The sequence below is a fragment of the Acipenser ruthenus genome, chromosome 3 (assembly GCF_902713425.1).
Source record: "Acipenser ruthenus chromosome 3, fAciRut3.2 maternal haplotype, whole genome shotgun sequence".
NCBI lineage: Eukaryota > Metazoa > Chordata > Actinopteri > Acipenseriformes > Acipenseridae > Acipenser > Acipenser ruthenus.
This window is the reverse complement of record NC_081191.1, coordinates 75884938-75898253: the sequence shown is the minus strand read 5'-3', so window position 1 is coordinate 75898253 and position 13316 is coordinate 75884938. Positions and strand designations below refer to the sequence as shown.

General features: G+C 36.1%; 1 protein-coding gene across 1 annotated transcript in view; it reads right to left on the bottom strand.

Moving 5' to 3' along the window:
* LOC117394220 (XK-related protein 4) overlaps window positions 1–13316 on the bottom strand; it is a 138143-nt gene that overhangs the window by 40283 nt on the left and 84544 nt on the right. The window contains exon 2 of the mRNA XM_059016931.1: window positions 4152–4351. Coding sequence (XP_058872914.1) covers window positions 4152–4351 — 200 coding nt within the window. The remainder of the gene's footprint in view (window positions 1–4151; window positions 4352–13316) is intronic.

Genomic DNA, 13316 nt, shown 5'->3' with positions numbered 1-13316 from the left:
ACCGTCACTGGTTTCTTGCATTAAATTAGTAGTATAATAAAGAAACCTTTTCATTATATTGTACATTATAGCTTGTCACAGAGTGACCCTAAACCCATCTTCCCTTGTATAAGGTGCAATCACCTTTTTTGAGTAAAAGGTGTATGTGGCAGAGATAGATTTATTTGAAGTCTTCCCACTGATGATGGGAACGGGAATGTAGAGATGGGAGCCCTGATAACAAGATTTAAGTTTTTGTAGGTATCAGGATTTTAAAGACACACCTGTAGTGTGAGCAGCTACTGGAAGCAGACTGATCTTTGGGATACAAATTGAACATTTGTGAAACGGCATGTGTGTTAAAATTTTGTAATAACTGTACTGTGTTTCAAAGAATATAAAGCTAGCAGAAATACTAACCAAACTGATAAAACACAACATTCATACAAAAAGTTATTATAATATGCTCTGTATTAACCTATAGTTATGTGAGAGCATTTCTATATTCTTGTTTATTCGGATATAACAGTAAAACATATTATTGGATCTTTGTAAGACTGAGTAAAAAGGGAGTTAGGTTGGGGTCACGCTGACCAAAAAACACCTGTGAAATGAGCTAAGCTTGTCTTTGTCTGAGCTACTGGTGCCAAGGGAGAAAGGCAGAAGAGAGCACCTCATTTAATTAACTCAAATATTCACAGTCAAGTTTCTTATTTAGCTTGATCCGAACGTAGTCTTTAAGCTAAACACAGGTATTCTAGAATAATTCAAACAGAATATAAGTGTAAATGTTTTATTATAACAGAAGAACTGTAAGAGTTTGAATCTAATTGATTTGAAAAACGTCATGAACGATTTCTTACACTACTTGATTTGATTAAATGAGTACAACAAAATATGAAAGCTGAACATTAATTTGAACAAAGAACAACAAAAACTTTTTAATGAAAAAAATATATGTTGCCTACTTCAATAGGAACATTAGCCTGTTATATTATATTAAACCAAAACAATAAAAAATAATAACGACCTGGTTCTCTCTTGCCTTTTTCCATGAATATAATTGAATTAATAGAGAATAAAAAAATACTAAGATAACAACTACCTAGCCTAAGTTTAATTAATCGTTTTTGTAATCTACCAGCGGCTTCTGTTGCATACACATCGCTGATAATAGTGCAGACTGTGGGTCAAACCAATGTTCATGTTGGGGTGCATATTATTTTTTATTATTTTCGACTAATCTTCAAACATTTTAAATGGATTTACAGAGGAAATATATGATGTATTCAGGGTCTGAATTGATGTAAATCATTTTTGAAATGTAAACTTTTTCCTGTGACGTCAGACCGTTGGTCATTGCCCGTCCAACCGAAATTGGGGCCCACCCACATTTCCAAGCCTAGTTACGCCACTAGTAGGCTGGGGTTTTTTTACACGTAGTATGTAAAACCTACAAATTTTCTTGTTAGTTTGCAGTTTTTGGATATGATGACAATGTTTTTTTTTATGTTCTTTTCCTAGAAGTGCTTACTGTAGCTACGTATTTATAATTTTATTTAAAAAATACGAATTTATTTCAGTCCACAATCACATTTAAAAATAGACATGCTATTTATTCTGTTTTCTGTTCTCCATGCTGCTGATCAAGCTTGAACCGCACATTTTATTGTGTTGGTTCTATATGAAGAAAATTTCGATCACGGTCTCAATAGGTACATTTCCTAATTAAATAAAAACATAAATACATTTTAAATGATTTTATTTACAGTTAAGGATAATACTAATAATAATAGCATCAGTAATAAAACAAATTTAAATTACATGGATGTAGTAATTGTATCAATTTAATATGCGATTAAAACCAAGATTATTTTTTTTAATTGCAAGATTAATCACGATTAATTTTTTTAATCGCTTGACAGCCCTAGTTGAAAAGTAAAATGAAGTTATGCATTGGTTGATTTCTACAACTTGTATGTTTTCAAAGTAAATAACATTTTTAAACCACTGTGCATTGCCTATTAAATGTTAGTTATTTGTTAGATTAGAACTGAATTTCTCATAGAAAATACTACCTAGGCAGGGTATAATTGCCAACAGCAGGGGCCTCTCTTCCAGAGCTCAAACAACTTGTGCTGTTTGTCACGCTTCACACGTACATTATTTGTCGATGTGGCTGTTTCTAAACAGCTTTAATGCAAACTTTAGAGCATATCTAAAGCATAGGAGCTGCAAAGCTTATACACAGCATATACACATCTGTTATACAGCACTTTCAAACATGCTTAGTACAACTTAAAATAAGCATTTAGGTTTTGAAATGGGTAAACTGCAAAAAACTTGGACAGCAGCATATACATTGTCAGATGCATCTTTTATGGGTTGTTACCGCAGAACAATGGATGATATCTTACACAAATAAAACATGAGGGCTCCACTCGAAGTACTGTATGTACAAAGTGGTGAAGTGGTTTATTTGGCAAGGGTATTTAGCTGTATTTATTTGTTTTAAGTACTAATGGATATTAATAGAGTAATTACGGTTGATGTCCTGGGCACTTCAGAAGCTTTAAAGTGATTCACTACTCACAGAGCCTGAACCACAGGTTAAATCTATCACATTATTATTTTTCACATTAAATTAGTAAGTAGTTTTGGCCACAAAAGGTAACAGGAGCGCTCCATTAACTGATCTGTAATAAACCATTTTTTTGAGGCCCAATTCCCTGGATTGCAATTCAGGCTTTGTCCATCAAAATGACAGGCCGCTTTCTGGGAGCTGATTAACAAATATAAAGTTTACAGCATGCTTTCAAAAACATACCAGTCACTTTTTTTATTGTTGGAAATTCATTACAAAAAACACAGACGTACCAATCAAACATGATATTAAAGTAACAGACTGACCTACCTCATTTCAATATAAATAGCATTTAATATGGACAGGGGAAAGCTTTTTTTTAATTTAGTTTTACCTCTAGCTTAGTAGTCTCATTGTCAACCAAATTAATTTAAAAAATGTTAGTTAATACAGTACCCAAGAGAGGGTGGTGAGTATTAAACACATCCTAAGCAGAAATCATCTTGTTAGTGAACAATGGTATACAGTCCATTAGATTCCAAAAAGCTCTCTAGTGCACTCTGCTGGAAAAAGAAACTGTTGTGTTTACATTTCAAGCTGCACTGCACGATAACCGCGGTATACCATGATGTGCCTCGAGGTAGAGTGAGTTTACCGTGGTACTGGGGACATTTTCCATGGGACCCATGGTACAGTCCTCTTGGATAACTGTGCTGTGTTTTTAAATAGATTCTTTATCCATCCACATCTTAATTAATTAACTTGTATCACTGCAGAAATTAGATGTACATTTTAGGCACACACCTTTCTAGTTTTTTTTCTTTCCCTTTATTAATGTATATATTATACCGTGGAGACAGACAGCAGTTGAACAGTCAAGCAAAAACAACTACGTATTCAAAAACATGTCTGGGGTGCCCCACTGGAAATAATGTGGCCAACACAGTACCAGACTTGTATTTAGTTAATCTCTTCTAAAATGTAAAACCTAGGCTTCCAAGCCTAGCATCTACAGAAGCACATTACAGGCTGACGGAAGAAACTGGTTAAAGTATATCATTTTTTTGTGCCATTCAGTGATCAGAGCTTCAGTCAGTACAAGAACATGGTTATTTCAAATTTGAAAGAAAAAAATGACTATTAAAAATGATTTCAGTGAATTCAGTGAAATGGTATCCTTTTGTGCAATGGACTAAAGCCAATGAACTATGACAGCAATTTAAAATCAGAATGTTATATTTAAATCCTTCTAGGCTAGTGTTGGTGTCTTAAACAACAGCTTCAGAATCTAGTACCAAATAGACTTTACAATACTAAGTATATATTGTCACAAAAGGGTTGTGAAGAGATCTTTATAAAAGGGCTGATGTCACAAAAACAATGAGCCAGTATCTTACATTAAACATTAATTGTTAGAAAAACCAACTGTTATAAAATAAAGTTTATTTAGGAATTAAATTCCACAACCATACATCATTAACTTAATGCTTCAGAAATCCCAATTTAATAAGGGGCCTACATAAGTCAGAATCAACTCTTTTTCAGTGGGACATGTCTGAGAAGTAAACTTTGAAGATGAAATCCTTACCTTGGAGAGCCTGTAAGTGGTGGGTCTGAATTATAATGCAGAGCTGCAGGACAAGTTGCGGAGCGCTCTCCAGAAAGGTAGCTAGCAAATGCAGCATACTCACGTCTGCATACTCATACACCATTCTCCAATAAAAGCGCCACCTGTCATTCTCTCCACTCCGACGGCTTCGTATGCCAAGGTATATGGTGTGGAAATACCTAAGAAAATAAAAAAAAAGGTTTGATCCCATACATTATATGTGAATATGAAAGCTCAAAGATAACAGAACAGCACCTTAGTGTACAATAGATGGTTAGTCTCTGCCCCGACATTAACCAATTATCCTTGTTGTATCCTCACACAAATTTTGACCCAGTCATGTTTTACAATGATACTATTAACACCCATTCTTCTCATATCTCAATTTTAACCAGACTCCACTTTGTAGCCTGGAGACTTTGACATGAGAAAAATCCTGTAAGTCTTCAGTAGCACAAAAAATAACCATAAAACTTATAACCCACTCATTATGTTGTCCTTGTGCATCCAACTCTATTCAACAAATATAAAGCTTCTCATAGTAAAGATTGAAGAACATTGTCTTGATAGTATTATCTGATGGGATGGCAGAATTTACCATGGTCGCAATATGTATTAGCACAAAGTAAGTTAACTTTAAATAATGGTGCTTAGCTTGGCCTTGAGAGTCCCATTAGCCTGTATTAACAGACCCCAATCCGACCTTGATGATAATATTGACTGCTAGTTATACTGTAGTCCCAAAGCAACTAAGGGGATCACTGCAAATCTGTTGCCACTGTTGTATATGTTACTCTGTTAACATGTTATTCTTAAGTAAAGAGGCATACACTCTGACTGCTGGAACCATGTTTTTACTTCAGAACATAGCGCGCCACAAACACACTCCTACATTCAGTATCATTACACTATCGAACCTCTGACCGGAACTATGGTAAACTTACACCAGAAAAGTAGTGCTCTTAATGAATTACACAGATCACATACATAACAGCCACATACAGATAATGCTCTGTTGTACCTTCCATCTCAAGGCAGGCAATGAATCTTTACATCGAGACATTCGGCAAGTAAGATGCTGCTCTAACTTCCACTGTATGCCCAGCAGAAAATCTTGAGATGGGAGAGAAGGAATCTGAGCTGCAAATCCACCTCCTGACCAGGAAGGGCGCTAAGGCTGGTGGTACGCCTTCACAGGGATAGGCCGACTCGATGGTAGGATGAAAACGGAAGTCAGCCATCTTGGGAAAAGGGTGCAGCTGTAAGACTGCTGAACGACTCTATTGTGATCAGCTGTGCTGTGTGAGGCTATTGGATAGAGGAGTTTAGCAGCACAAAGGGGACGCAGCTACATGAGTACAGCCCCTTACGCTGAAACGTGAACCAGCCTGAGTGCTGCGTGTGATTGTTTTTGTTGTGTTGGCAGTCCTCTACGGATCCGGGAGCTGAAGCTACTGAGCCAGCACGACCCCCGGAGCATCTACACTGCCACACCACAGCAACGTGGACTTTTCCTTAGAGCACCTGCACTTCCCCACCTCCTCACGCTGTGCCTGCACTTATGGAATGTACAGTATGATTATGGTTTTTATTTGAGAACCCTAACCCTAACCCACCGTCTGTCTTCCCCATTGCTAGTGGTGGGGGTAACCTTTATAAATAAAAAGATGGTCATTGTGGAAATGCACCAGCTGTTTGGACATTCTTTTTTTCCCCACACCACTCCCATCCTGACAGACCTCCACAGCCAGTACCACTGGACCACCATTGTTAGTAAAATGATTTACAACGCCAGGGAAACCCTGTTTTAATAATTTAAACCAGGATTGGACAACAGAAGTTATTGTAAAGATCATCCTATTTTAATTATCTTTCTTGAAGACCAGTAGCATTTATTTAAGAATTTAATTGACTATTTGTAAGAACACAAATAGCAGGGACATTTGATAAGAAGTGCATGTTACAATGTTATCTGTTAGTACTGCATTATAAAATATCTCTCATCATATCTATGTGTAGGTGGCGTATTTGCAACAATCCCTCCCCACTTTTGTGCAACCCTTCCATATTTATGAATCGACATGCTAAATATACTTTTTCAACGCCATACCAAGATAAGAGGGAGCTTCTGTGACATCAAGCTGTCATGGAAGCTTGCTTTGGAATGTAAGCTGCTGTGGTTTTTGAACTGGAACACATTATTAAAAGATAAACAAGTATCCAGCTACTTAAAGTTTTAACTTGTTTGTGGTATTCTCAAAATCCCCCGAAGCAAATAACTGCAGTGCTCAGCCTATCAGATTTAAAAATGGCAACATGTCTTAATTAACATTTGTTTGTTTTGGTGTATGTGGCTTTTGGCATCAGGCGTTTTACAATCAAGTGCAGCAGGTCCCCAGAGTGCTCACACAGTTATTAACAAAGGTTTTCTGGTCAGCACTGTAATTCATCATGAACAGGCCCTAGAAGCAACCCTTTCAATATCTTACAATAATCATTTGAATTAATGCATTTAGTTCACAATTAAATAATAACAATAGAAGTATGACATAACATAGTTATCCTACTTAATGTATTTTTGTTTAGATTACATTTATGTCAATGTTTTAGTCATCACATCCCAAGTTTAAATTACTCTTGTATCCGCAATAGAGCTTACAGAATCATATCGGAACTATCAAGCCCCAGTTGCATACAATCAGACCAACGCAGAGCCTAACTGAAAATAAACCAAATGCTATTTGCTGTGTAGTTGTTACATACATTTGAATTGATACAACATAAAAAAAAACACCAAACAGCTGGGCTCGGGCTCTCCGTATCATGATTTACAATATTTTAGTGTGGATAGGTATTCATATTCATATTAGCCAATATACATTAGTGCTATTGACATATTAAAACAAACATACGTTTTAAAGTCACTAGGATGAGATGAATGAAACCAAAAAGGATACAAAGTGAATGGAAGCAACAAGAATTAAACTTTAGTTAGGATAAATCTGATATTTCACATACATACCAAGAGGCCCTTTAATATACAGTGCAGTATTAATGTGCTTGTGTTTCTTTCAATCAACAGCAATCAATACTGCCATTTAGGTTTAAGTTTAGTTTTTAGGATCTATAAACCATTGATTTGGTTTCAGATCAATGGCTGGCAATGAACACTACAGCACAAAACACAGAGGCTGAGCTGAATGTGTCTGTTGATCGACAACTTCAAGCAAATCCTTAATGGAAAATAATACTACATTGCTTCTTTGTTTTACTAATAATTATAATGGCGTGATAACTGTCAGAGCCTTGTTTAAACTCGATTTTGAAGGGTATGTTTTCTCGGCCATTTCAAAATGGATCGGGATGGTGTGACATAGAATTTTTTGTTCACGTTGCGTGAAATCTTTTTTTTTGCGCTAAAATAACTCAAAAATGACTGTGTGTTTAAACACCACATCCGACAGGCGGATATTATTCATTGACTAGGAGTTTTTTGGAACTGAAAAAATTGACAAAGTATTCAGCAAGTTATTTAAATTTTTCTTCATGCATATGTGGTTTATTTTTTGCTAACTCAAAAGTTAAGCATGTTGTCTGAAGTGAACCAACCAACCTACTGTACCAGAACATGACTTGTCAGAACATGAGTCAGGTATGGGGCGCAGTGGTGGCCTTACCAGACAATTTTACGTCTTTTTTGGAATTGTCAGCTCTTACCATCAAGTAAAATGTAATTTTTTGTGATTATACTAATTTATTTGACTCACTCCCCATTTTATCTACCAGTATCACTGCAGTCACAGCTTCCCTCTGACCTTCAAAGCAATCTGTAATAATAACTTTACTCTTTGAAATGATGCAACTGTAAGACTGCTAAATGTATGGTTTCCTTATGATAACATAAAACATTTTCCAATTACAAAAACATTATGCTCAGTTTTGGCAGTTCTACCACATAAGTGTCATCATGTTAGTACTTCTCTGCATACAGAAAAGTCCAGTTTGGCTAAAGCAGTCTGGCATATTCAACACAAGGAAAGGGGAGCAGTAATAAGGTTGCTTATACTAATAAGAGATAAGAAAATAAATTACAAAGTCTTAATTGTCTTTTTTCTTTTGAAAGTATCAAAACTAATGATGCTAGTAATTAGCATTACTAATGAAGTTTAACATTTTAATGAAGTTTTCAACAGATATATGGTTTGTTCAATGAATATTGAAGTCTGACCCTGTTTCCTTACAAAACTTGTACAGCTTACAACATAACTGTCTTTTGACTGTAAGGAACCCATGTGACATGATCTGGAAATGAAGAATCAGTGAAATATAAAAACTGTATGACCTACTTATGAACAGTGAAACAGTGACATCATTCTGAGATGACTAAAATGACATTGACCTCCATCTGAAGCAGTTTGGTTTGGTGTGACATCTGAAATCCCATTACTCTAAATTTACATTATGGTCAGACATTATGGTCAGCTGTTTCTCATTGCTGTTAAGCACCTATGGTGTAAATGATAGCAAGGTGGATACTTAACAAAATGTATTATTTCTGCTTTCTTGACGGGAGTACACTACTATGTGGGGTATTTTATTTATCTACTGCATTCATTCATCTCAAAGAAATAATTTGTTTGGTATGTAAATGAGTGCCGCAACCTTTTTAAGCAATAAAATATATTTTTCTAGCTTTGTTGCAATGCACTGCCTGAAATATGACTACATGCTTCGTATAATAAAACGTTTAGAACCACTATGGACAAATGTAAAAGGGTTTACTCATTCGTACTTAACATGACCTGGATTAAAGCAAGAAAATGCACTTGGAGTATAAAAAAAGGTATACTAACTCAGGTGGCACAGTTAAGTTACTTGAATTATAATAATGATAATAATAATAATAATAATAATAATAATAATAATACATTTACTGTTGTTCTGCACTTAACATTTTCCTAAGAAGAAATCAAAAATTTATTGTATAATCCAATGTGTGTACAAAAGCAAACGGTAGCCTCTTTTTTTCTTCCCAATCAGATTGTAAAATACAATACTCTCACTGGAGTGTAACCAGAAAATATAGCATTTTTTTCAATGTATATTAAATAAAGTGCTTTATGTACACCTGTGTGTGAAAATCCATGTAGCACAACAGATTACAGGTCGTAATCTCATCAACTGTAGAGGCTACTGTATAAATAAGAAGGTGAAAACGGAAAGGTTAAACAATACTTCATATACGATCATTGGATAAAAAGGAGGTGTGATGAATTAAGTTTTTGACAGCCTTTGGGCATTTCTATGTACAGTAATAAGAAAATAAAAACCTTTCCCACTAGCCAGTGCTGTGTTACTGAGACCTACACACTGTGAGATGTATGGTAGTGAGTGTCAGTAGTTAATAGGCTATGCACCAAGCCAAAATAAAATGTTGCCTTTGGCTAATAAATAAGAGCCAGAGTGGCACCCCACCCCTGGTAGTCTGTGGCATACAGCAGAACCGTGTCTATATTAGCCTATACAGAAAGAGTCCAGTCAGTCATTAGTTTTTGACGTAGCATGCTGGAATGTAAGTTAGCTCATACAACAGTTGATCAAATGCACAGTGATGTGGAGAAATCAATAAAGTTGCGTAACTTTGTGTACTGCTTACATCGATTAGAAATCCAGTTATGTGCTAATCCAATATATTGCGTGAAAGGCTGAAGTCTTTAGATTTCAAAATATATTATTTGTATAGTTTTACAAAACCCATCTAATACAGGTCCCCCCCATTTTCCAACTGCATAAAATGCTGTGTATGACAGCTCAGGAGGGAATAAAAACACAACTCTGTGTACTGCATACATCGTTATGAATTCAGTTATTTGACAATCCAATACATGATTCGAAAGGATGAACCTTTCACAGTATCACACAAGTTTAGGTATAAATCAGGCTTTTCCAATACAACTTTTAGGACGTTTCCAAAGTGACACTGTACAGGTAGAATTACATCATACCTACTTTCCATTTCAGTGCTGCTCTGAAGAATTCTGACAAACAATATAAAGCCCTGTGTGAAATAATGTATTCCAGATCATTTATTTTTTAGGAGAATATTTTCTTGTGTGAGGATTGAAACAAATTCAGAAAGACTTCTCACAGCTAATGATTATGTGCATATTCAAATGTAAAAAACATAAATTAATTTCTTCCAGTAATTATGAAGTAAGACATATTTGTATGCATTTTTTTATATATACATCTCTATTTTTCAGAGCAGCCCTAATGTTAACGAAGGCACTTTCCACATCATAGCTTCACAGCTATATTATGTACAGTTTATTTTATATATATATATATTATATATACATATATATATATATATTGTGAAGGGTTTTAGTCCTTCGGGTTCTTTTTCAGCACTTTAAATGACCCAGCCACACACAAAACTTGATTTTTAAAAGCGCTGTTGCGCTATTTTTTTAATAGTCACAAAAACCAAAATAAACAAAACAAACACTTAGCTCTTTTACGAGCACTAACTAACACACAGGTACACCCTGACTACAAGTGGGACAGCTAGGCTGTTTCCCCACTAAACAGTAAATAAAACCACACAGGTTTAATGCAACAAACTTTACCTCACGACTGCTAGAAGCAGCGCTCCTCTTTCTGCCTCCTTCTACTCAGCAGCCTAGAGCAGACTGACTGCTCTCCTTATAAACCCTGCACCTGGCTCTAATTTACAATCATAGCCAGGTGCAGGTGATAATTAACAATAAAACAATTAACAGAAAAACAATTAAACAATAAGCAAATTAACAAAAGTGCATACGCACATGTTTTCTGCAGGGAGGATATTAACCCCCTCCCTGCTGTGTTACTATATATATATATATATATATATATATATATATATATATATATATATATATATATATATATATATATATATATATATACAGCTCTGGAAAAAATTAAGACACCACTGCAAAATTATCAGTTTCTCTGGTTTTACTATTTATAGGTATGTGTTTGGGTAAAATGAACATTTTTGTTTTATTCTATAAACTACTGACAACATTTCTCCCAAATTCCAAATAAAAATATTGTCATTTAGAGCATTTATTTGCAGAAAATGACAACTGGTCAAAATAACAAAAAAGATGCAGTGTTGTCAGACCTCGAATAATGCAAAGAAAGTAAGTTCATATTTATTTTTAAACAACACAATACTAATGTTTTAACTTAGGAAGAGTTCAGAAATCAATATTTGGTGGAATAACCCTGATTTTCAAGCATAGCTTTCATGCGTCTTGGCATGCTCTCCACCAGTCTTTCACATTGATGTTGGGTGACTTTATGCCACAAAAATTCAAGCAGCTCGGCTTTGTTTGATGGCTTGTGACGATCCATCTTCCTCTTGATCACATTCCAGAGGTTTTCAATGGGGTTCAGGTCTGGAGATTGGGCTGGCCATGACAGGGTCTTGATCTGGTGGTCCTCCATCCACACCTTGATTGACCTGGCTGTGTGGCATGGAGCATTGTCCTGCTGGAAAAACCAATCCTCAGAGTTGGGGAACATTGTCAGAGCAGAAGGAAGCAAGTTTTCTTCCAGGACAACCTTGTACTTGGCTTGATTCATGCCAAAGCTGCCCGATTCCAGCCTTGCTGAAGCACCCCCAGATCATCACCGATCCTCCACCACATTTCACAGTGGGTGCGAGACACTGTGGCTTGTAGGCCTCTCCAGGTCTCCGTCTAACCATTAGACGACCAGGTGTTGGGCAAAGCTGAAAATTGGACTCATCTGGGGGTGCTTCAGCAAGGCTGGAATCGGGCAGATTTGTCTTTGTGAAGGACGCATGAATCCTAAGTTCCTAAGTTAAAACATTAGTATTGTGTTGTTTAAAAATGAATATGAACTTACTTTCTTTGCATTATTCGAGGTCTGACAAAACTGCATCTTTTTTGTTATTTTGACCAGTTGTCATTTTCTGCAAATAAATGCTCTAAATGACAATATTTTTATTTGGAATTTGGGAGAAATGTTGTCAGCACCCGGACTTTCCATCTTCGCTGTTCTGCTTCAGCAGCTAGTTGAGCATACAGCAGTTTCTTCCTCTCATACGCCTCATCTGCAGCATCCTCCCATGGCACTGTTAACTCTACCAGGTGAACAAGGCGTGCTGATCCAGACCACAAGGCAATATCTGGTCAAAGGTTAGTGGTGGCAATCTCCGTTGGAAAAATAAGCAGTTGACCAACATCTGCCAGCATTTTCCAGTCTCTAGCAGCATCCAGTTGTCTTGGGCGAGGCTTGGTTTTAACACCTTTTCTTGGTGGTTGCTCTCCTGGGCGGAGGAATGTTGTCTTTTGTGTGTAGAACACGGTACATTGTTTAGAAAAAGTTTACTATCTTTTGCTCGCTCACTGGCTCGCTCTTTTTCCTTCAACACTAGCTGTTCCCTTTTTGTCATGGGATTGGCTGTGCCTGCATTTCAAACAAACATCCCTTTAACCTGATTAGTTTGTAATGCATTTGCTCCCATCAAAATCACTCAAAGCTAACAAAGGCAGAGACAGTTTGCTCCAGTTTGCATTTTTTTCATCAAAATTGGGGGTTAATGTGTTTTGCCCTGGCGTTAGAGGTTAGAGCCCCGTCATCAAAATTGGGTCTGTGTGTTATGCTTTAAATAATATAAAATGACGGCAAACTCTTTTTTTTTCATTACAATGAGCTGATGTACAGGGTTAAATTATCTTTCTTTGCTATTACCTACACAACTCAGTTTTATCAAAGGGGCATCATAAATGATGTTCTCTAGTTTCATTCGAGAAACTATACTATAGGCTTAATACAAAATGAGTTTTACTACAGGTTCTAAAACTAGCGCAGCTCCCAGTATGTTTAAACAACCAGGCTTCTTGCGTGCTTTAATTATCTCCCCAAGTGACTTCCACTCTTCTGGTTTAATGTAGTAACTATCCCATGCAATGGACCATAGTGGCCTCCCAGGCAGAAATTAACTTGCAACTTGTTCCAGAGTGTAACAGTCTGGGTTCAAGCTACTAGCTATTTCTGACTAATTATCCTCATTTATATTTACACTTCGTCTGAACTACAATTACATAATTTCAAAACAATTCAAAA